This window comes from Haemaphysalis longicornis, unplaced genomic scaffold, assembly GCF_048455015.1.
Source record: "Haemaphysalis longicornis isolate Haplotype H1 unplaced genomic scaffold, Haemaphysalis longicornis Haplotype H1 scaffold_6, whole genome shotgun sequence".
NCBI classification, from domain to species: domain Eukaryota; kingdom Metazoa; phylum Arthropoda; class Arachnida; order Ixodida; family Ixodidae; genus Haemaphysalis; species Haemaphysalis longicornis.
The window spans coordinates 79,429,993-79,455,188 of NW_027526407.1; the positions used below are offsets into that span (position 1 = coordinate 79,429,993).

The 25,196-nt window shown below is 47.3% G+C and overlaps 1 protein-coding gene across 1 annotated transcript; it reads left to right on the forward strand.

Moving 5' to 3' along the window:
* The first annotated feature begins 682 nt into the window (after positions 1-682).
* Positions 683-24,787, forward strand: LOC144143542 (triokinase/FMN cyclase-like). The gene is made up of 14 exons (XM_077675322.1): positions 683-1,055; positions 3,819-4,064; positions 5,380-5,490; positions 6,330-6,514; positions 7,553-7,631; positions 10,115-10,207; positions 11,042-11,076; positions 12,241-12,325; positions 13,378-13,467; positions 15,284-15,400; positions 16,271-16,420; positions 19,788-19,922; positions 22,962-23,206; positions 24,273-24,787. The coding sequence occupies exons 2-14, from the start codon at positions 3,839-3,841 to the stop codon at positions 24,552-24,554; spliced, it is 1,833 nt and encodes a 610-aa protein (XP_077531448.1). The 5' UTR covers positions 683-1,055; positions 3,819-3,838; the 3' UTR covers positions 24,555-24,787.
* The last annotated feature ends 409 nt before the right edge of the window (positions 24,788-25,196 follow it).

Here is a 25,196-nt window from a genome sequence, read left to right on the forward strand (position 1 = left end):
AGGACCGCTCCACAGTGCTCCTGAAAAACTCCCTGCAGCTCCTACTGCCCTTCCCTGTATCTACCCTTATCCCCCTTTCCACATCAACCATTCCCTCTGCTCCAACTGCGGGTATTACTTTTACCAATTAAAATTACTACATATATACTACTACCTCCACGCTGCCACCGCGCGCCGCACCCAGGACGGACTTTCTTTAGCCGTTCCAGTCTAAAGACTACGCTGCGCAAAACTCAGCGGGCGCGTACAGAGTGGTACACAGATATATACGCCCCTCCATCAATCTTTTCCCTTTGGCAAACCTTTCTGGTAATGGAAAAAGCGGCTTCGCTGCATGCCACGTGTGTACCAGCGTCGTAAAGTGGGCTTTTTTGTGCAACACTTCAGTTCTGCGGAAAAGTCAGCACACAACTGAAAGTCACAGCTCTTTTGGGCGTCGTCATCCAACGAGAGAAAATTTCTTAGAAATATGGCTTGGATCAACAATTTGGGGTCGCCCATCATGTACGTGCACCTACGCACGCCCACTTACTTTCGAGAACAACTATAGTTCGCATGCCAGGATGTTGTGTAACTTGTGTCGTTGTCTCTGCGGCGTAGCGTTATGTAGCGTGGTCGGCGTGTTCGACGAGCGGATACATAACGCCATCTGTGTATATACATCGCAAGCGTCGCTGCCTCGTTGGCGCTAGGCTAGCGGGCGCGACCTTCCTCCATGGGCGCGACCTTGCGCGCTGAAACGGGCAGATAACTGCCTGCAGCGGCAGCCGGCAACAAAACTCAACGCCCTCATTTCGCACGGCAGCAGCGGCACACTTCAAGTGGACGTAATCGCCGGGGTGACATCATGAGCCGTGAACACGTCTGAGTGCACCCGGCCCCACCCAGTGACCCAGTGCGCCCACGCGATCTTTTTGTGGTGCGGGAAGCGATAGACACGTTCTGAACTTCCGGGACGACGAGGGCGGGAGTTTTTAAGTACGTTTGGAGCAGGCACGTCGCTCACCGCCCTGAGATCCGACAGCTTCCGCGCTCATTACAACTTTTGTGAAGAGGTAAGCCAGCACAGCTTCGTGTGTTTTACGTACGCTGAGAAAAAATACAAACCCAAATCTGACAGCTGTTCTTTAGAATGGTTTTCCTTGAGGGTTTCGGTAGCCTATTGATAACGCACTTCCACGCGCAGGTATACTATCGCACATTGAACCTTCCGTTGCGTTTGTGTTTGAGATAATTGGCGAAAAAATTGGCGAAGCTTGTACTAAGTCTGCAGGATGTCTTTCTACGTGAGCACTGAAGGGCGCGTATCACCCTGTATTTTTACAAGTTTGAAATTGTTTATTTGCATGCTCCGTCGTCGCTTGGCACTGTGCTAAAAGTAGTCATCGTCATATCGACACCGTCGTGTTCCTCATGTCAAGCATTACATGCGCGATAGCGCTTGACGGGGACGAAGCGTCGACGCGTACGTGCACGACGCATGCGCGGCGCTCCTGGACTTGCGTCGAGGTTCCGTGTAGCAGATGTTGCGCCAGCTGTGGCGTTATTGGTTGCTAGGCAACGCGAGGTGCTCCTCGGGGCTTTCGCCAGTGTTTTTTTTTTTTTTTTGCTAAAGCCACTGCGCGAGCCGAGTACTCTCGGCGGCCGCCGCGAGGCACGCGCTCACGAGTGCTCGGCATTTTCTTTGTATTTTTCACGCGTTGCGCGCCGCACATTACGGCCATCTGCAGCAGCTCCTCTGTTAAAAATTTGGCAGAAACTTTCTATCGACGAATTGCCATATAGCGCGAGGCGTCGATACCTTCTTGCATATACAGGAGGCCATGGCGGCATTGATGGTTGAATTGTCTTGCATTGTCCTTGTTTTAGTTGACCGCGTCGGGGCGTTCGATTAAATAGACCTTGAAGATTTTGTTCAACGATTTTTTTTGCTATTTTTTTAGTTTAACGGCGTCGCGCGGTGCTAATTTTCCCAGCCATATCCAATGTGGAAAACGCCGGAAAGCCAAGACTAGTACTTCAGTTCTGTTCTGCTGAAGCTTTCACCGTGAAACCGCCGCAAGAACGCAAACCAAGGTCCCACCCTCGTGGCCGGATCCAATAGTACTAAATTCTTTCATTGTGAAATGGAAGTCCAAAGAAGGAAATGGGAGAATAGTTGCCCGGGAGAGAAAACAAGGACGTCTTGCATCTTGCAAGGAGTCATGATGGCAGCTTCTAATTGAGGAATATGAATGGTCCAATTGGAGATATACCGCACTGGCTGTAGACCCCAGTTCGAACACCGCGCAATGCAGCGCAATGCCAAATTTAATAATTAAATTTGGCATTGCACTGCATTCGCAAACCGTCGTGATTGAGAAAGCTGCTACACCGCGTTAGCGTTTCTTCGCTTTCCTTTCGTCTTCACTGCTATAATTTGCTTACCGCACCGCAGACCTTCGGAACTTTGCTTTGAAAAGCTATAGGAATCTGTACTACTATAGCTCCATGGGGCCACGTGATTTAGCAGTAAGGAAGTCCTAATGACGTCTGCAGGGGAAGCCCTTCCGCCTTTAAAACACATAAGCGAACTGGGGCGCCCCGCTGAATTTTCTTTTTATGTCACACTAGAGAAGCTGAAACAGGTTTGCCTTCGAGGCACACCAGACAAGCCTCCAAAGCTGTCTAAAAACCAATTGGTGTCGACCCTGCAACGGTCGACACCAATTGCAACGGCCTGTGTTTTCACCGTTTGTGGTAATCCGGTTGACGCAGACGCTTACCCCGCCAGCAAGAATTATTCTCCTGGCTTTCCCGTTTACATGGGACAGACGGGTAGCTGCGTGAATGATCTCCTTAGGGAGCCCGCGTGGTTGTCAGGCCGTTGACAGGCAGCACACTGTCAGTCCACTGCGTCTCCTCCAGATTTATCAGATAAGCGGGCCGCCGTCAGGCAGAGTTAATCTGCCTTTTGCCTCTTCTCCCGAGACATGGTTTGTTTAAATAAATGAAATGAAATCTCACTCCAGACCGACCCGGCAGGGACAGGTAACCCTTCGACAAGCACTGCAGGCGAACACACCAACTCTACTCCACCTCTACTGAAACCATAAAGACACGTACCGGTCCAAACTGTGCACGCTGTAAACTACCGCAGGATGAACTCCACATCCTGTGGAACTGTCCAAGCACCAAACCAGTTAGAGTACACCACACTGGAGAGTGGCTGACTATCGCAAGCAAGTTGGCGAGGAGCAGAGGAGCCTGGCAGGCTTCACCCTGAAGGCCAACAAGAGCTTCTTGGAATGAGGTGGCTCATAGCCTCCTCTGCGTCGACTTTCCCCTTTTCTTGCCAAACAGAATACTCTCTCTCTCTCTCTCTCTCTCTCTCTCTCTCTCTCTCTCTCTCTCTCTCTCTCTCTCTCTCTCTCTCTCTCTCTCTCTCTCTGCGCCTGTGCTCCTTACCAATAACCTCTAGACATTAGTCTAAAGGTCTAAAAGACGCATTGTCCCCACTTCAGTGACTGTGCGGCCCTCAATTGATGAAAGGCCCTCATAATGAAAGTCGCGTCCCTTCTGCTGCAGCAGAAGGGGCGACGGGACTTTAATCATGATGTAGCCTGGCCGGAGAGAGCGGGGAAATTTTAGAAGCTTCCTAAATGAACAATTAACGAGGAACCATGGGCATCAGGTAGACCGAACCAAATTCATTTTGACCAATTCCCCTGTATGGGTATGCGTCGTTTCGTGTGAACCATCGTCGTGACGGTCACTATACTACAGCCGCCGCCGCGTGACCTTGCGAGACTGTTCACCGCTCCATTCGATTCGCGCAGGTGAAACGTCCAGCGGCGTCATGTCGAAGGAAGCCGGCAGCCGGGCTCAGGCGCGGCCCAAGTTCATCAACACGGCCGAGACGTGCGTGGCCGACAGCCTGGCGGGCTTCGCGGCCGTCAACACGGGCGTGCGCGTGCTCCGCGGCTGCGGGGCCCTGGTCCGCCACGACTACGAGCAGGTGGCCGAGAACAGGACGGTGGCGCTGCTGTCGGGTGGGGGCTCTGGACACGAGCCGGGCTTTGCCGGTGGGTGCACATATTAGAGAACCTTAATTTTCGGGGCTCCGCGAATTGGAAAGATATCATACCGTGGGATAGAAGAGGGCTTTACAGCGTCCTATACACCGGCCGTTTTAACGAATTTGTCCTCAAATCATCCATTTTTCAGTGGGATGTGCTAGCAGTGCTGTAATTGGCGCAGTCAACAGGATTATTTAACTTCGCATGACCTACTTAAAGCCCAGAAGATGTTATCACGGAATTTTATTTATTTATTTACACAATACTGCAGACCAAGTAAATGGTCCAAGCAGGACGGGCAGAACAAAAAGAATGTACACGCACATACAATGCAATACAATGCAATAAAAACAATGGGGTAACATCAACTCAGAATTCACTTGAATGAGGAGATGGAAAGATGAATGAGGAGATCTCGGAATGAGGAGATGGAAAAACTCATAAAACCGTGGCGCGCGTCAACGACGCGCGCGCGCGTTTTTCTGACACCCGCGACGGCGGTTACTTATTGGCAGTGCGTGGGTGGGTGGGCTGGATACTCGATAAGGGCGAATAAACTTTCGAATGGGTTTTCGAAGCGTTTAGAGCAAGCGGCTACAGGTCGCCTAGACGCCTGTAGCCGCCTAAGCTTACCACCGCGGCTTATATTTGATGGCTGCTTACATATAAACGGCGCGGCATGACTATTTGTAGTGCCTTTTTTTGGCAACATTATCAACCCCTTTCCCGCATGTGTAACTTTGTTTGCGCCCTAGGGTTGCATTTTGGGGAGCGGTAACCTGCGCCACTTCACGGCCTCCGGCGCCGACGCCATGTTGTCGCCGCCTGCCGCGCCGCGCACCGTGCGGGTGGTATCCGCGACTGCAGCGCGCCTAGCGCGCGCGCTGCTGTACGTGCTTGTTTTAAACTTAGGGCTTGTCACACAGTAGCGCTGGGATGTTTGGTTTCTTGCATTTGTATTGCCGGAAAGTAACGACCGCTCTTCCGTGGAACGCTTGTAGCTTCGTTAGAAAGGAATCTTCCAAACTCACCTGCGTGCTAGCACAAGCTTGAATGCATGTTTATTTCGCGACTGCCTGCCAACCTGACAGAATACTCGATTTTGATGCACTCAATCCGTTGAATATCCTTTTACTTCAGTCATTCTCGTATACATCAAATTTAGGCCACACGAACCAAGCTACATGGATCTATTAGATGAGCAATATGGCACATATAACTGTTAGATTTTTCACTGTTGATCTTGTTTCACTCCTTTGTTGTCTGACGGCTTCGCTTACCCCGCCTAATATATTTTTGTTTTGCCTACACATTGCCGCAGGATTCATAGGGAATGGCATGCTCACAGCCGTCGTGGCGGGCCCAATTTATACGTCTCCATTCTCGGAGCACATCCTCTCCACCCTCAGGACGATAGGCTCCAAAAACAAAGGCAAGTTTCAACCGAACCTGGCCTTGTCAACTAGGGTGGAGACGTGCGCCACATGAGACCAACGTATGTCGCATGTGCATTGCGGATGGTCTGTATCACAATGACTGCGTGGAAATGACATCTGGCACAACCGGTATACTGTTGCGAAAACAGGCGAGACTCTACTTTGAGCCTGCCTTCATGCAGAGTTGTAACAGACTGGAAAACTTATTCTGGCATGCTTTACGGTAACTTATACCATATTTGCTCATAGGAGGAGGAGGAACAAACGTTTATTGTAGCAGTCAAGCAGACAAAGCAAAAAAAAAAAAGGAAACGGTTGTGTGAATACGAAAGGGCGCCAAATGTGCGCCAAATACCAAACTATGACCAGGTTCTCGATCTTCTGTAACTATAGCAGTTGTCAAGACGCAAGCACATTAGTGGACCTTTAATGCACTACCTGACTCTTCTCAGGCCAGTGTGGACGCCTTCAACAGTGCATGCGCCCGCCCAGTCGGCAAACACAACAGAAATTTCTGTCGCACAATAGAAATTTCTGTTGTACAACAGGAATATCTGTCGTAGAAAAGTGATCTCTGTTGCAAGTACAGGAATGGTCTGTTGTGCGGCAGGAATATATGTTGTAGAACTACAAAATGTCTGTCTCACGGCAGACATTTTTGTTGTAGAAACGACAATGTCCCATTCCCTTATAGTACAATCCTGTCGCATTTTCTGTTTTATTTTTTTGACTGGGCGCCTTCAACACTGGAAGAAAGGGAAACTTTTGACGGCACGACGAAAGCAGGGGATGTTCACGATGATGACCTTAATCTGCGCCCACTTTTGCGATGCAGCGGGCGTGCTGGTGTTTGTGTGTAACTACACGGGTGACCGGCTGACATTTGGCATCGCCATGGAGAAGGCCGCCTCAGAGGGAATCTGTGCCGACATGGTGCTCATTGCGGATGACACAGCGCTTGCGCACACACTCCCGGCCACCGGACGGAGGGGTCTCTGTGGTGCTGTCTTTATGATGAAGGCAAGAGGGATCATTCATTCTTTAATTTCTGGCACAAACTGTAGCTTTTCTTTCTCAAGGCAAAGGCTTTAATTAAGTGGCCCGTTCTGCGAAAAATTAGTGTTGTCGTCCGGTACAGATGATGGTGGCCAGTTGCCACTGTAAAGCGATAGAAGACGCGTTTGAGTTCGTATGGAAGTAGTACCCGGGTCTCCAGAGTAGGATCAGAGTGCAATTGCCACTGCACTACTCCAGCATGTTGTCAATGGCGGAACATTGTTCCGGATGTTCCGCGCCTCTTCTATGGCTATTTGAATCGCATCTTGCTGCTCATCTATGGATCCTGTGGAGGTCCGGAGGGTGAGGTCATCTGCGTATAGTGCGTGCCGAAGATGCGGGTTGTCTTCCAGAAAAGGGGGAAGGTCCTTCATCGCTATGTTGAAGAGAAGTGGCGATATTGCAGATCCTTGAGGGGTACCCCTGGGTATAGTGCAGCGTTGAGGTTATATTGCGTGACAGGTGAACGTGTCATCCCGTGAGCAGAACAGGTGCACCCCAGCCTCAGAGAACTTTGATTCTGGGTAAGTTTGAGAGTGAAGTGTCGCTAGCCTGCCCGTTGGAGTAATTCGCTCCAAATGACAAAAATGCGAAAATGAAGAAAGGGACGCAAACATCTTGTAGCAGTAAAGAAGTCTTTGATAAGTATTTCCACGGAAAAGTCACATTGTTTTTGCCTTCATAGCACATTACCCCGAGGAATTTTTGTTTACTTTTGGAAGCATTTCTAGGCCACTTGTAAGGGAAATTGGTTGCATGTGCCTGCTACTTCAGCGTGTGTCTCTACCCCTTCCGCTTTGGTAGTTTATAAGCTTGGCATGAAAGGGGAATCAAAGTTCAGATCACAACTCTGAGTGGGAAGAAATTGTGTGTTGTGCAATATACAATCTCAACTTTCAAGCCTGTTATTCAGGGATCCTCAAGGGTTCTGCCAAAGGGTTGGGGAAGGGTATGGAAATAAACAAAGAACAGTCCCGCCACGGGCGGTCTTCCACATCACAGATTGCCGGCGCAATGGCAGAGGAGCAGAAATGTCTCGGTGAGATCAAGGCATTCATCGAGGAGAAGAAACACAACATGGGTGAGTGGTCCATACTTTGCCAACACTCTTCGTTTTTATTTTTCTCTCTTTTTTTTCCTTCCGTGCCTTATGTATAGAGCTATATCTTATCATGAAACGCAAGGTCTGAATGTCGTGAGGTGTGGTAATATCAAAAGGTGTGGTAATATCAAAAGCGTGTGGTAATATCAAAATTGCAACTGCAAATTAAATACGAATAGTAAAAACTGGCTACGAATTGAATATTTCAGAATACGAATAAATTGAATCGAAATATTCTTTGATAATATTTTTGATTTAGTGTGCACTGAGGCTCTAAAACATAGCTATAAAAAATGGCTGACGATTGCGATACTGCCTAATTTGAAATTTGAGCGCAGTGCGAACTGCAGTCTTCTTGGTGACGGTGCATAGCTGGTGCGTCTCGGGAAGTGATCAGCGAACGCACGACGGCACACGCTACTCTGTTGTTATCTCGCACCACGTCGCCGCCGCCGAGCATGTCTCTCGTGGCTTCGGCATACCGCCCTCCCCCTCACACTTTCGCATTCCTCTCTGCATTCCGGCTCACTCTAGCTCATCTGTCTTCGGTGACCTCTTCGATTTACTTGGTTGCAACAAGGCCGACGATGGCAACACGAAACCACAGGAGAGGGCACTATATATATATATATATATATATATATATATATATATATATATATATATATATATATAGACAGTCAGGCTGAACATTTCAGAGGGTTAACACTGGTGCTTAACAGGAAAAGGGTACACAAATAATATACAAAAGATTACGACAAGATGGCGAAGCAGTGGGACGAGATTTGGCATATATTGCTATGGAGAAATGCAGGCACCGAAACATGTCTTGAATATGGGAAGTGTATTTTTGTCTGGTTCCTCCTGTAATTGAAAAGGGTCAGGACATGCTAGTTCCTGCTATGACGTTACAGCAAGCCACCAAGTAGTAACTCTTGATTCCTTACTCATGACATGATGTTGACAAAAAAAGGAAACTTATTTTCGGCTTGTAAATTTTACACAAGTACAGTGTTCCACTTCAGCTAACATGCACCACAGTTGGCATACGCCTGCTTCTCATTAGACTTTCACGTGTTCGGCTTTTGTGCACAGCCTTGACGTCGTGCAAAAAAGCCAACCCAGGAGTGCATGTCGTGTGGTGAAGCTTGAAAATTCTTAAGGCGTGTGGCAGAGCCAACTTTACTGCTGCGCAGCAGTAAGGATAATTTAAGGAAATTTAAGGATAATGCGCATTACCCTTAAATTTCAAATGTTCGAGAACTTCGAACACCTTAAACTGTAAAATAGAGCTTTGAATCAAATCAAACAGCTAACACGATTCTGGAAGTATTCGAATTAAGTTTGTAATACAGTAAAGCCCGCTTATATCGAACAGCGCGAGGATTGTAAAATAGTTCGATATAGCAAAAATTCGATATAGAAAGTCAAGCAAAAAAAACATATATGAGAGCAATCTTGCCGACGGAGTCACACCCGCCGCGGTGGCTCTAAGGCGTTGTGCTGCTGAGCACGAGGTTGCGGGTTCGAGTCCCGACCGCGGCGGCCGCTTTTCTGATGGAGGCGAAAAGCAGAAACGCCCGTGTGTACGAGATTTCGGCGCACGTTAAAGATCCCCAGGTGGTCAAAATTAATCCGGAGCCCTCCACTACGGCGCGCCTCATCGCCTGCGTTGCGTCGGCGCGTTAAACCCTACAATCAATACAATCAAATCCGACGCAGTAACGAGCTAACGCTGAGCTCTTACCACCCTGCAGTTCACTATTGATACGACACTTTTTCGGAAAGAAAACATTAATTTATTGGGGCGGAAGAACTGCGTGAGTGTAGCCTGCTTCTTGGCGCACAACGCGTTGCTGGTGACTGCTTGCACCACGGTATCTAAACAGCCGACAAGCACAAGACCGCTGCCCTCAATGGCACAGCAGTATCGCCGTAGCAGGGCCACGGCAGCGACGGCTTCGCTCGTGCTCGGAAGCGGTACGGAGTCCTCAGCATGGATACGAGCGAATAACGGCGAACCCAGCGAACCGAGCAAGTGCGGGCAGCGAGTGGCGCGGACTTGAAGTTTGGGGACACCGCAGCCCACAGCGCTTAATGTGGTGCTTTCGGCTTCAACGGCATGCATGCGTGGAGCTGGTCCACTCTGGTACGGCCGGTTTGGACGCGCCCGAGCTGGCGCGGGAGTCGCAAGCGACGCAACGCTCTGCGCCGATGTATTGCGGGAAAGCCTGCCGCATGCCTAAGGAGAGCGAAAAATCCCGCGCGGGAGAGTTCGATATATCCATTTTGAGCAAAATCGCGTTCTATATGAAAAGTTTTAAATGCATGTAATTTTTACCAGAATTATACAAGGGTTCGATATAGGCAATAATTCGATATATTTGTGTTCGATATAAGCGGGCTTTACTGTATTTGCACACCTTCATCAAATTCTCTTGTTTTTTGCCACTTTTTTGTAGGGACCATTACCGTGGCGCTGACACCGTGCAGCCTACCTGGCAGGGATGAGCTCTTGTTCAACCTGCCGGCTGACAAGATGGAGCTTGGCATGGGTAGGTGAAACTCCGGCCAGACGCGGCAGTGCATGCAATGCGTGCAAGATATGATTCACACGTGTGCTGCTGAGCTTAAAAGATGCATCTAATCTGCTGCGATTCATTTTTTACTGAATTGGCGAATGCACCAAATCTTATAGTTATATTGAAGGAGATGGTAAGTTAGTGATAGACAGCTAACGAAAACAGAGCAAGCAAGGATGATCACGGAATAAGAGGGCACACTGCCTTTGTTGTGTAGTGGTGGACGGGTTACGGATCTTCGTCGAGTTTTGTTATCAACAGCATGGAATAGGGGAATGAGAATTTAGCACAGCGAAAGACAAGGGCGCGACGAACCGACAGGACGGTACTATCCGGTCCGTTCGCCGTCAAGGACGTTTGTCATCCTTGTCTTTTGATGTGCTAAAATCTTGTTCCCCTAATATGAACCAACTCGCCCAACAACACGTCTTATTGAAGTATGGAACAGCAGAGGTGGATGTTCTACAAGCAAGCAGGGGCATGATAAACGAAGACAAAAAAAAGAAAAAATAAACACTATAGCCGCCATAAAAGGCTTGTCAAAGTTAACAGAAAGGGAATTTTGTACAGGTGACTTCCATTGTTTGTGTGGAAAAGCTATAAAGCCCCCTCCCCCTTTCCCCCTTTCCCCCTTTCCCCCTTCCCCCCACCCCTATATACTTGCTACATGCCTAGGGGGAGTATTGGGTGCTTGCGAATGACATCTTGCGATTTGCCATACATTGTAATGTAATGCTGGTAACTACCTGTTTTCTTGAACTGAATTGCGCTAGTACAGCCACTTAACAGAAGCCCTTTCCGTTACAGGTGTTCACGGAGAAGCTGGTGCCTTGCGAGTTCCTGTACGTACGACAAGCCTCGAGGCTGTTCGTGTTTGTCTTGAATTCACAGATGCTTGTTACATTTTCGGCTGCTCGTGTTCCGAGTAGAGTGTGGTAAAATGATTGTGAAGAGCATGCAGAACGTGAGCTCTACAGATGTGTACCTACTAACACAATGGTGCATGTATATGTGTATATATATATATATATATATATATATATATATATATATATTGTAGTAAGCATGTTGCGCCCATTAGAACTGTGATGAGCATCAGCCATCACAGTTCTGCCTTATTTCTGCCTTATATATATATATATATATATATATATATATATATATATATATATATATATATATATATATATATATATATATATATACCTCACTGTACATAAACTGCTCAAATTACTTGAGCAGGTCGCCAAAGTGACTGCTGAGGATTAGTGCGAAGGGGTCCCATAAAAATCAATGAGGTGTGTATTTTTATAAATGCACCTGGAATGCGTCCCGTTCAGTGAAACCTTGCTGGTGTGTTATACGGACATGCACGCATACAATATTCTTGCCTTTAAAATGACCAGAAAGACAAAATATAGTTGAACCTCGTTATATAACGAACACTTATATAGCAGATTATATAGCGAATTACACATAGCAAATTATATAGCGAATAGCAAATTATGTAGCAAATATATAGCGAATTATATAACAAACTGATATAGCAAATTAGCAAATTATGAAGCTTTATTTCAATGACACTTAATCTTTTATAACAAAACTGAAACCGTGAGAGCCGTGCGCTATCTTGGATATAACGACGAAATATTTTACCAGGAGGCCGAGAAGCTACTTGGAAAAAAATCCAGTCTTCCGAAACCACAGAAGTATAAAGGCCCTTTTGTTCGTGGACACTGGGGAAAACTTCATCCTGCTCAGTGCAGTGAGATAGCCGCCGGACGCAGATCACATCCTTCATCAAATAAATGAGGACGCAAGCCTGTTTTCTGAAGTGAACTTTGTTCTTCAGTAGTTTCACGTAGTCATATTCTGGTTCATTGAGGTTGAAATTCAACACGGAGAAAGGTAAGAGTTACCTTGTTTATAGTGGATTCGAAGCCTAAAATTTCTGTATCAGGTATTTTCTATTGCCAATGTGGCTTCCCTTCTAACACCAATGACAGGTACTCTCAGCAGCGGAAACTGCCAAGGTCATGATCAACCACTTGCGCAACGAGCAGTCCAAGAACTCGCTTATCCTCAAAAAAGGTAAGTGGGTAATTCATCGTTAATTAATCCAGCCGTAGACATGTGCAGTGTAACCATATACGCTCTGTGGATAACCTTCTGGGTTGGCCTTGAAGTTAAACCAGCGCATTTGTATTCCTCGCCCAAAGCTCATGTGAAAGTGGCTGCTTCCTTGTTCATCATCATCATCATCACCGCTGTTTATACTGTGACTCCGTTCACTGTTTTCTAGCAAGTTCCACCGGTATTGGCAGAAATGCTAATATTGTTTCTTCCTTGGAAGGGCAATGCAGTTAAACTCGATCGTTACAAGAGACCCTCGTGGGATCCAGAAGACATGTCTCTTGTAACCAAGGTCTTGTACGCAAAGTTGCTAACATAACAAATATAGAAAAACCAACCAAACCATTTTAATTTCAATGTCTCGTATAACCAAGTGTCTCTTGTATGTCTCTTGTAATGCGGCTTTACTGTACCGAAGCTCATTTACAAAGGTGTATGCAAACTGCCATGTGAATACCAGACTGGAAACGCTGTACAAGTAGCATAGGCCTGAAAATGTTTAAATAAAAAAGGAAAACGGGGTTCTAAACAGACGTGGACGAAGAAAAGATACAACAGACACTGGCGCCAAGCCTCTTTCTGTTATATCTTGTTTTCTTCTCCACGTCTGTTTAGTCTGTCTTCTTCATCCGCGTCTGTTTAGCACCATGTTTTCTTTAAGTGTGAACCAACTCGCTTAGCAACAAGTTCTGGAAATATTGATTGAGGGGGGAAACTGTAAAGTCATTCATGGTACGAGGCGGGGAAGTATGTCAAAATGAGGGTCCTCGAATCTGTCACTGTGTTCGTTGCACTCTGATTTTTAGAAACGATGTAGTATTACCCTGCCCAACAATATGGTTTATTGAACGGACACAAGTTTTTCCAAACAAGTCTGTTATACTGATGAATATCACAACACATCATGCGACATTGGGCTTTAGCTAGTGACTGTGGGTATAGTTAGTGATTTGGGCATACTGTTTTTTGTTCTTTCTTCAAAATTTTACGGTTTTGGCACGTGGTCACAGGGGACAAAACTGCGCTGATGCTGAACAACCTTGGCGGTCTCACCACACTGGAAATGAACATCCTCGCCAAGGAGATCATTGCATACGTCGGTAAGCAACACTGGATAAAAGGGTCCACTATGGATCGCACGGCATTTATTGCGAGCTGCATAATTGACTACATGAACACTAGTATGTGGAGTAGTTAAAGAGTGAATGCTATCCAACAAGAGCTTCTGAACTGGGGGTGGATGCCAGTCCATATTATGTAGTCAATGAACCCAGTGGACAATTAAATACTTCAATCATGCCGGTGTTCAAGTTAAACCAAAACATTTGATCTTTCACAATTTAAAAAAATCTTGTGATTTGGACTTGTCTGTCTCATGATTTTGGCACAATGACATCAAAGCAATGGCTCTAACCAACAAAATACATTGCTTACTAATCTCAACTGTAACCACTTTCTATCTGCCTCTGACCCACTCATGGGGGGGTTGGGGGAAGGGTAAAAACCAGCTAGAGCAATATGGAGCTGAGCATAAATGCTTTAAAGGATGCGCACTTATTTTCAGATTAACAGCTTTTAAACTCGCCGAAACTTGAAATATTTCGGTAATTTAGTTGCTTTTTACAGTGGGGTTATTATAAACTAAAAGTCACTCGTTCTTTCAGCCCTGGCTCAGTGTTGTCTGCACGTGCCATGCCTGACCACACTTGTTCTTTTCACGTGCTGCATGAACACCCTCTCCATTTGGCCACCTGTTCACCTACGGTGCTTCATTAAAAACGCCTTCCCAGCAATATATCTGTGTTTAGAAGTGAAGTCGACTTTAATGGGACACTGAAGCTAATTTTTCAAGCTCATGTTTTTGCTTACACTGAATTGACTGGCTCAAATAAACACACTTTTCATTGTTTATCCGGTTGATAAAGCGGCATTTATTTTATAAAGCCCGAAAGAAGAAAAACTACCACACGCGGTCTGTGGCGGCCACACCAACTAAAGCAGTGGCATCAATACGAGGTGCTACGTGATTGGACGATGTCTAAGATTAGCATTCAAACCAGTTTCGGCTTTGGTTCTGTGCAACAACATGTTTGGCATCCGGCGTTATTATTGGCTGGGCATTCTTGATATTTCAGTAATCGGCATATCGTGCTTCTGCCACGTTGTCGGCTATAAAATGCGTCAGATAAGCCTTTCAGCATGGCTTGGAATCGTAACAACCACTAGTTGAGGCATACACAGTGGATGAACACTCTCTGCATCACCGGAGATGCTCAAATGCGATGCGCTTTTCCCCCATCTTTGGAGCTTGCCTGGCTCATGCCTGCATTGTAAGAAGCATGTTCGCAGCAGGCTAACGGTTGGCTGATTCGGGACTGTGCCCGAAAGCAGTCTGTGCTAATGGCAGGCCGACTAAACGCTGGGCCGATTGATTCTGTCTGAGGGTCCGCGAGCCATGCAGTAGCGCAGTCCGGCCAAGCCATCTCGTTTTGACGTCATACGAAATGTCATAGGAAATCGGCAATGAGGATGCAGAGAGGAGGACAGCATTTTCGAATTGATTTTTCTACTGAATAAAGTTGCGTGAATGCAGCGAGGGTGCTCGAAACATGGCCTAGAGGCTCCAGACTACAATTTGCGCTAGTAATCCCGCAATGTTTACTAATAACTTCTGTGTCCCTTTAAGAACGCCAGCGTAAGCTTGGTCTTTGCAAGCTGGCCCCCCATTGTATGTTACACTGTGAAGCCAACTCTTAAAGAAAGAAATCGGTGGCAATGGGCGTGAACGTGGCGAAGGAGACCACCAACGACGATCAGGCCGCGGTACCAAGTGTAAGCGCGATGCCCATTGGCACCCCAAATGGCCGGGTTTTTATTTAACCACTTCTTCCCATCATCCTGTGCGCGTATATGCAGAGGACCTTGGAGTCCGTGTGGTTCGGGCCTACACAGGCATGTACATGACATCGCTGGAAAGCGCTGGCGTTTCCATCTGCTTGCTCAAGGTGGACGACAAGGTCCTCGCGTATTTAGGTAGGTCCTTGCTCCAAGTGCCAAGCCTCCTTCCTAGCAAGGCATCCCTAGCATGCAATGCACGGTGGTCAATTGACGGCTGTGTGAGGGTGCTTCGAGAAAACTCAGCTTTGTGATCATTTTACGGCAGGAAATCAGTTTTTTCTCAGTCATTGCAGTGAACAGGTGTGGTATATAGAGCCCTTCAAAGCAAAATGAAAAAAACTAGTGGATCTGATAAAAAAAACTGCTTTGATTTCACCTGCCTTTTCAAGTGCCTTTAAGTTATACCCAATTAATGTAACTCAACCTGGCTCCTTCAGATTTATTTCACTGTTGAGTGCTGCTGAAGTACGCCATTCAGAGCATACGCTTGTCATATGACATGTGCAAGACTTGCCAAGAGACATGTACGTTTACTTCTAGTGGATGCTGTACAGTCTTGGGTGGTCTAAATTATTCCATAGCCCTCCACAATAGCAGATCTCACTAGCCAACATCAGAGAAGATCACATTAAATGAGTTTGCGTTGCACCTCATTCTTTCCTGTGGATTGCCTGAAATAAATTGCCAATTAAGGGAGGTCAGGTCATGGTTCCACTTACCACTCTAGAAAAAAACAGAACTACATTAGGCCAAGCGTGGTTTAATTTTAATTTTGTTTGGGCACACCTATGCTCAGCGGTGTAAGTTGAGGGAGGGGGATTAAACTCAACCAAAAGGCTCGCAAGTCTGCTCATGCATGTCTGCATTTCCATCTGGAAAGGGTGAATGCACTCACCATCAACATGTTCAAGAGCACATCCCGAAATAAAATCCTCCCTATTCTGTGGCAGTTGCATCGATATCCCGCTCTTGGCCAGTTGAACACAGCGGTGTTGACACTTGCAGATGCGCCCACCAATGCCCCAGCGTGGACGAAGCCGTACTGCCCGTCCACACCACGCACGACACCGGTCGAGCTTGAGCCGGTGGCTTGCAAGCACCACACAGAGGACAAACAACTCTCGGCTGACGGACAGATCTGCGCGCTCAACCCCGGTAAGTTATCACCTGTGTGCATCCACTCCGCCATAGCAATGGCTCCCAATGCTTCCATCGTGCCCCAGGTTAAAGGATCTCTTGCCTTCAAATTATCCTACTTAACCCCTAGAACTAGCTGCCCTATCTATCCTTTTATCTGTACAGTGGAGTATGACGAGGAGTGTAGGAGGGACCTGCACATACATGATAGCCGTGGTAGTGCTGTTAAAGCGAAAGCTTTCTGAATAAGACCAATGGCATCCTGTAAAAAAACTAATGCATCTCCGCATAGACCAGTTCATCTACTGAAAAGCTCTGATAAGATATCTGGACACACAGCGCGTGCGTGCAACCAGGCTTCCATTGGGCCGAAACGGTTACTTAAAAATTGCAAAAAAAGAAATGGTTGTAAACAAGACATGCATCAATCATGAAGGAGTACAATAGTATACCCTTATTTCATACACCACGTTCTGGTATGCATTAAATCGCTCATAGATGCGTTCACTTAGTGCGCGAAAAATCATCGCATAGTTTCATTTTTCATTTGCAATTTGTGTCTTTGAAGGTTTGGCGATCGACTGGACGCCCTTTCAATTACGGTTTTGACGCACTTTTGACACACTTTTGATCTGAGAAAGCTTTCGCGCTTCTGTAGACTTTCTCTTGGAAGGAATGGTGAAGTTTTTGTGGGGTGCTCGGGGAGGGATCTGTCCAGTTTCTTTGCCTCCATCAAAAACTTCATCGTGAGTTGAGCACACACCTACTGACGGTGTCGTGTAATGAACTCCTGTGTAATGAACTCCTGTAATGAACTTCTGTCGCTGACTCGGCGGTCGAGTCAGCGATACAGGAGAGGGTGGACTGAGAATTTGTGTCTGGACAGGCTGCCTCTGGCACTTGAACCTGACAGCGTTCACACAACCTGGCAGCGTTCCACACTCGAACTCTGTCTAGCGAGGGCAGCTTAGCTGTAGGTTAGCTTCTAGCGATTAACTAGGATATCATAGGATTAAGCAAGGGTAGAAGAACAGGTGAGGGCTTCAAGAAGTTGAACAGCGGTCAAATTCTGTGCTATCCAGGACGCCGTGAAAAGAGGAAGTGTGGGGTTGGATTTGATCCACAACGGAAAGTGTATGCACTCTGATAAAAAAAAGAGGTAACAGTATATGCACAACATAGATGAGATAATGAAAGTGAAGAAGAGTATCAGTGTGGGCTTGTTGGTACATACTGATATTGAACAACTGCACTTGAACGGAACAGGAGGGGGAACAAGTGTGGGCCCTGACTGATAACGAGTTCATTTCGCGATGGTGAAATAACCTCGTTTGTCAGCGCCCAGCCTTGTCACTTCTACTTTGTCAGCGTCACTTCTTTGTTAGTCAGTGCCAGTCTTGTCACTTCAGCATAAGGTTGCGTGCTGAGTTGTAGGTGAACAATGTTAGGCCAGGAGAGAGTACTGAAAACAGTACCTGGATTTGCAAGGTTACAGTAACAACTGAAGGTGATATGCAAAACTGCAGGAAACAATGATATAATTGTGTCACCTAAGGTATGGCAAAGTTGTGCTGTAAAAGGTTACAAAAGTGCCCTCAGAATGCCGCAGGACTTGAATCATATGTTTAGTCTGAAAAAATGCCAACGTCTGACCCACAAGAAGAATATCACAGAGCTCGAGAATAACTCACATATCACCCGAGCTGTTGTATACAAGATGTTTGGAATAATTAACCTCATAAGTGACACGTGCCACAGATTTCAAACAACCGAGAAAACAAACTTGGAACCTTAGGAAACACATTGAAAGAAAAACTTCAGCCCAATGAGCCACGGAAAAAGGAATGATAGGAGTAATGCTTAGGGAACGGGCATCTTGTGTAAGGTAACAAACATGATCGGAAAAGATCTCATAAGTCAAATTAGGGAAAGAAAATGGAGTTGGGTCAGGCATGTGATGTACGGAAAAAGGAATTATAGGAGTAATGCTTAGGGAACGGGCATCTTGTGTAAGGAAACAAACATGGTCGGAAAAGATCTCATAAGTCAAATTAGGGAAAGAAAATTGAGTTGGGTCAGGCATGTGATGTCAAGAACTGAAAACCAGCAGATCACCAGAAGGGCAACAGAGTGCTACTGAAGGATGGGACTACAAGACTATTAATAACTCTGTGGAGGGACGAGATAAGAATAAATTCGGAGGCAAAGAACGTACTCGGGCAGCACAGCACAGCACAGGGATGCTTTCGGGACTACAGGAGAATTCTTTGTCCTGCCATGGCCACAAGCGAGATACATATTTTTAGAGAGCCCGCTGTGGATGTACAGGTGCCGTCAGAAGTAATTGGAGCCCGGGAGCTGTGGACAAACCGCATAGGAGCGCTGTGTAGCTGCACCGGTGGTAAACCAAAGGAGTAGAACGCACATGCGCGCCTGCCGACGGCGATAGCCCATCTATACTTCTCAGCCCATTTCTTTTAACGCGGCTTCGAGTGAATTATTCGCAGCATGCTGGTCTCAGTGATGGCGCTGATAGCAGAGGCGGTATCTGGCAGCATCGTTCACACACTTTCAGCTCACGCGAGCGGCTGGAGAGGCGTCGCAATCGCCGGGATCTGAAGTGATAATTTTTTCTTTTCTTAAGTGGGTATGCTATCAGCGCCATCGCTGCATGAGGCCAGTATGCTGCGAATAATTTGCTCGAAGCCGCGTTAAAAGAAGTGGGTTGAGAAGTATTGATGGGCTATCACCGTCGGCAGGCGTGCATGTGTGTTCTACTCCTTTCGTTTACCACCGGTGCAGCTACACGGCGCTCCTATGCAGTTCAGCCACAGCTCCCCTGCTCGAATTACTTCTGACGGCACCTGCACATCAGACAGACATCTTTACATGTGCTACAGTGTGATGATGATGATGATGATGATCATCATCATCATCATACACTGTAGCACATGTGCAGATGCCTGTCTGATCTGTCTGACGTACATCCACAGCGGGCTCTCTAAAAAATGTTTATTGCTGTTAACGGTACGCACTGGGCAATGAGCAGTTCCAAATTTAAACTTTAAACAGGGCTTGTAGTTGTAAGCTAGATAACATACACCACTGCTGCACATTTGGACATGGTCTTAAGTAATAGGGGAAATAATAAAACGTGAAAAGACTTTGCCGCAGTTGGCCTTTGGAGCTCTGCTGAAGAGCACTTTGTAGTGCTGGCTGTGCAGTGTAGTATATAGAATCGACAACTGGGATAGTTGGTAGTGGTTCTTGAACACGTTGAAGTAGCGCAAATTTGACACAGACACAAGAAGAGGGAAGTAGGTAGACCACAGCGTTTATGTACACGAGTGATGTCCCACTAAACCAGCCCTCGTTCCTTTGGCAGCGGAGCGGGAGCTGTTCCGGTCATGCCTCACGGTCGCCTGTGAGTCCATTCTGTTGCACGAGAAGGAATTGGACAAGCTCGACTGCGAGAGCGGCGACGGAGACTGCGGAACCACACTGGCTGCGGGCGCTCGCAGTGAGTATTGCCTACGGTTGTGCCACCTCTCCTTCAAATGTAAAACCACTCGTGGTGGCTCCTCAAGTGCTTTCATTTATGCTGGCCAATCATGGCTGTAAAAGAAAATTTGACATCCACCTGAAATGCAGCCGAACGGTTGCAAACTTCATGGTTTAATTAAAATTTGTCCTTGTCCAGGATCGGGGACCAGATGAATTTTTCTTCTTCACTGAGCAGTTGAAAAAAAAATTGTCTTGGTCCATAAATTCAAATTATCTATATCAATTATTCATAAATTCAAATTATTGAATTTCAAATTGATTAACTTTGTATTTGCGAAACCAAAGTGCCTTACTCATGACTTTGTTTCCTACCAGTGCACAATAAAAGGGGGAAAACCACTTTGTTGGACAAGTCGGTGCGGACTTGTTCTAAAAATTAGAGTGTAACTAACACGAAGACGTACAAGAAGCGTGGCAGGACAAGTGCACGTCCTGTTGTGCTTCTTCTGCATGGTTGTAATTGTTGCACTCTAACTCGTAGTGAAAGGGTGCGCTTAAAATTGAGAGGATATTGCCACAGTTAAGACGATGACGAAGACGGAAGTGCAGCGTAGCGGTACGCACCTGCCCTCCGACAAAGAAGCAGCTGTGGATGAGCGTAGCCTGCACGGGCTCTGTGATGGCCGCCATGTAAATAATGTAAACACACCGAGTGCATCTCTCGTGGTTGACGTCCTCTGTCCCGCCGCCCTGTAACAATACTGTTCAGTGCAATAAAGACCTTCAGTTCGGAATAGTGACGGGGCGTGTTTGAAATTTGCAGAATAATGGTGTCACACATTCGAGAGGCCAGGGGAAAGACAACACCCTGGCACACAGACAGAAAGAAGAAGAGAGAGAGAGAATAAACGTTTATTTAAATCAACAGGGGGGATTGTGCTGAAGCTTGAAGGAGGCGTCCTCAGTCCAGGATGCCTTGAGCGCGGGCAGCATCGACAGCCCTTTGAGCCAGCCGAAGCTGGTCGTCCAGGCTGGTGCTCGCCAAGGCGCCCTCCCAAAGCTCGACAGTGGAAAGTTGCAGGTTGGGCGGAATCAGTGGAGATTGGTCACATCCTCCGATCATATGACGTAGCGTTCCGGGTTCTCCGCAAAATCGCCAAAGCGGGGAGTTCTGTCGGTCGAAAAGGTGAAGCCGGATAGGATGGGGGAATGTATTAAGTGCGAATGCACTTCTTAAGCGAGCCTGAAGCGTCCGCCGCCGTCCGCATAGCAACAGCTGCGGGTGCGCGCGCTCCTCGTCTTCCTTGGCAACGGGGGGAGATGGGCGCGCGCTGCCTGGCCGCTGACATGGCACATACCCACGTGGGGGATTGGCCAGGAATCGGGCGTGAGAAGGGCTAATGCACCCGCTTAAAGGAGTACTGACACGAAATTTCAAAGCTGAGATCCGCTCTAGCAATCAAGTACAACGACAACACAAATAGGTGTCTGTGAATAAATGCATCTTTCTTTCTTTGTAGTTGTGTGTGTGTGTGATCTCTCTTTCGCGAACATTACCGAACCGCGCAAATTCACCTCGTGCATTCGCACTTTCACATTCTTCCCCTCGGGGAAATGCGGGGAATTTTTTTTAGTCTGGAGAGCACGTAAACTGAGTGTGTGCAGTCTTCTTTTTGTATGTTTGCCAGCTGCGTTGTCTTTCGCCTGATCCATGTCCAATCAACACACCCAGATAGGCACTTTAGTGCATTTTATTACTCTGAGAGACAAATGATCCTTTCGTGCTAGTATATGTGGTATACAGTAGAACCCCGTTGATATAAAATATGTTTTTTTTTCTAGCTGGATTATTGCACCAGAAATTTCCTGTAGCTATAGGAATATTCTAGCAAGAAATAGCAGAATTTCTAGCTAGAAATTTGGTTTCTAGTTTATTTCTAGCTGGATTGAGATTCACTTCCAGCCAGTATTTGTCAGTCCAGCTAGAAGAAAAAAAACCTGCTAGCTGGAAATAATCGTCTCTAGCTAGATTAAGAATTTTTCTAGTTAGAAACTGTCGATTCCAGCTAGAATCTAATAATCTAGTTACAAATGAAGCCGGAGATTGTGATTTCTTGCTAGAAATGCTCTTTCCATTTTCACGGGGGGGATATATGTTCTCAGTTCATACGATCTAGTACACTCTCAATTGTGAACACTAAAAATTTACCGTGGTACGTTTCTTACCGAATATAGTGCATTTTCCTGGATAGTTCAATTCTCCCTCGAGTTTTTTTTAAACGTATCATCGAGGTTCTACTGTACATTCGACCTTGTTGCAGACAAGGTCATAAGGTCATAGCTTTTTGCCTACACCTACAATGGACACAAAAGATTCGGATTATCCAGCACTTGCATCTTAAAGGAGCACTGACAGCAATTTTTGGCGTTAGTATTATTGCACAGTTCGCTTCCTTCACTCAACTAAATACCCTGGGTGAAATATGAGCGGCCTGCGACGCGAAGAACATAGTTTAATTGGATCTCATTTATCGCGCTGACGGAGCATCGCGCGGAGCGGCACTCAGCAAATGGACATCAGCGTGACATCATCCAGGGAGAGCCAAAAGAAGTGACGCGGCAGCGCTCGTCAAAAGCTCATAACGTCACTTCATGTGCGCGACCCCACGAGCGGCGAGCGGGCGCAACACCCTCTCTAGCGGGCGCCGGTGACGTCCGCACAAAGCGGTGAGGTCAGGCAGGGAGTCTGTCATTTGCGCCGTTCGGGATGAAAGCGCGGGAATTTGAAACAAACGATTTTCAGGCCGTTCAATGTAATTAACTATCGCGCGCTGAAGTATTTGAAGTGCTGTTTCAGGTTCGCCAGGCCATTAAGCATCGATAAAAGCAATAAAAGTGTAACATAAAATTTTTGTGTCAGTGCTCCTTTAAATTCACTGTGATGGTGCGTCAATCAACCGGAAACAGGTCTCGGGGACGGACCGCTCCATGGCCAGATGCTCTTCGATATTCCTGTGCTTCCGATGGAGTGAGTAAAAGAGACGTCCATGCGCAGGCATCCTGTCGTACCTGCACACGCGTCCGTCGATGGAGCACCCGGGCCTGGTGTTTCGGCAGCTGTCGCACGTGGTCAGCGGAAGCATGGGGGGCAGCTCGGGGGCGCTGTACAGCCTGCTGCTCCTGGGGGCCTCGCGGGCCTTCGAGCTCCTCACCGGCTTCGATGCCTGGGTGGCCGCTCTCGAGCTGGGCATCAAGCTCACCGCCAAGTACAGCATGGCGCACATCGGAGACCGAACCATGGTACCATATGTGCAGTGTGTTGCGAGTGTGCACCTAAAGGGACCCCGTAACACCTCCAATAAACGCTTTCACTCTTTCATTCACGTCTGGAAGCACTGCGAAAGCTATAGATGGTATTCACTGAAAAGTTTAGCTGTCAATTTCTTTAATTGGCAACACTGGAAACGGCCACAGACATGGAATGGCTTGTGCTAGTGCGTCGGCACGCCGTAGGAAAAAAAACTCCCAAGCGACCACCGGACGTCCGTCGGCCGACCACCGTACATTCATTCCGGCTCGTCCACTGGCGGATGTCATTCGGACTTGCACATCCGTTTCTGGATGTCCACTGTATGTCCGAAAGTGTACATCAAACGACGGACGTGCAGCGGCCGCCCAAACTGGGTCTTGGATGTTCGGCTGTATTTCGTACGTCCCACGGACGTCCGTGGTTGCTTGGGAGATATTCAGTCCGAACATCGGAGCTGTTTCAGCATTTGCTGAAAAGAATCGTAGGAGTGTCCCAAGAAAACTAGAGATGGCGCTGGGTGCATTACAGGAAGTGCGTGGCTTGTGCCTATCTGGAAATAAAATGTCGCCTTCCGTTCCAACAGACGATCTCCTCTTCCTCCTCCTCCCTATACTTTCATGATAGAAAGCGGTTTCGTAGGCCAGCAACCAATGACAGCGACTGGACCGGTCCGCAAAGTAAAACGTGTATGCAATGATGATGATGATGATCATCATCATCATTTTTATGTTTAAGTTCCCACCAACAGCCAATGGCCTTAAGCGGTGGTGCACAGGATGAAGCATACAAAAATTAAAGCAAACACAAACAATTTATATATGTAGCCTGAAATGAGAAAAAATAAATAAGGATAAAGACAGAAAAATGCGACCAATACACTTGATCCAAAGCAACCTTAAGTAAATGCAAATTGTTAAAAATGTCAAAGTGACTTGCCTTTTCATTGTACAGCCTAAACAATCTTTGCATAGGAGAACAAGCAGAAGTGATTCGAATTAAAAGAAAGTCACGCAAAGATTTACAGGGAACCCTCATCTCATGTCGCACTCTTGGCAGCTGGACCCCCTGGACGCGGCTCTGACAGTGCTACGGCGCCACACGGACAACTACAAGTCGGAGTCGCTGCCGCACATCCTGGCCGAGACCCTGGAGGCCGTCAGGATCACCACGGCCGCCACGCGCACCATGCGCGCCAGGGCCGGCCGGGCGTCCTACGTGAACCCAGACATGCTCAAGAACGCGGACCCCGGGGCCCGGGCCGTTGAGGTCTGGATGTCGCAGGCCATCCGTTTGCTGCTCTCCACGAATGGAGGCACCGTTGCGACAACGCACCAGTAGACGTCGCGCTGACGTGAACGGACGTTGTGTCCAAATGCACGCCCACATTACGTCGCGCCTGGAGTGGCACTATAGTTATTAAATTAAATTACCACGTATTCTTGGAAAATTACCACGTTTCTTGGAAATTGGATCTCCGTGTGTGTTTTGATGCGAATGGATTATTTCATTCAGTAGGTCCGAAATCTGGTGTCCTGTGCAAGAGATGGCACACAGAAATGGCGGACTGCACAAAGAGAATAAAGCTTTGTAATTGACCTGAAAGGAAACTTGGGTATGTCTGAATGGGAATAGTAGTAAAGATTGTCGTGGTTCGTTTCCCGGAAGCCCGGTGTCGATCAGGAACCCAATCGCCCGGGCTCCGGTTGATTTGGCAGGAGGCTGGCAGGGCGATGGTGTTGAAGTTCTTGGAGATGGTGGTCGAATTGACGAACTCGAGGCGTTGAGGTTGATTAAGTGAGACGAAGAGTTTAGCCCCAACCACATGGAGCGATTTTGCAAGTGACTTGGGGAGCGAGTCCGAGCGACGCGACTAGCGACGAACTACTTTTCGCCGCGGACCAAGTCGCTCATCGAATCGCTCGGTTCTGGGCCGCCAGAAACAGTCGCTCGCCTCCCGGAAGTGGCCTCAGCGACTAGCCA

Bases quoted from the DNA above. Each gene is read 5' to 3' on its own strand.
- LOC144143542 (XM_077675322.1), top strand. From the start codon at position 3,839: ATGTCGAAGGAAGCCGGCAGCCGGGCTCAGGCGCGGCCCAAGTTCATC. The intron at 7,632-10,114 runs GTGAGTGGTCCA...ACTTTTTTGTAG, and splicing joins GGAGAAGAAACACAACATGG to GGACCATTACCGTGGCGCTG. The intron at 19,923-22,961 runs GTGAGTATTGCC...GTCCATGCGCAG, and splicing joins ACTGGCTGCGGGCGCTCGCA to GCATCCTGTCGTACCTGCAC.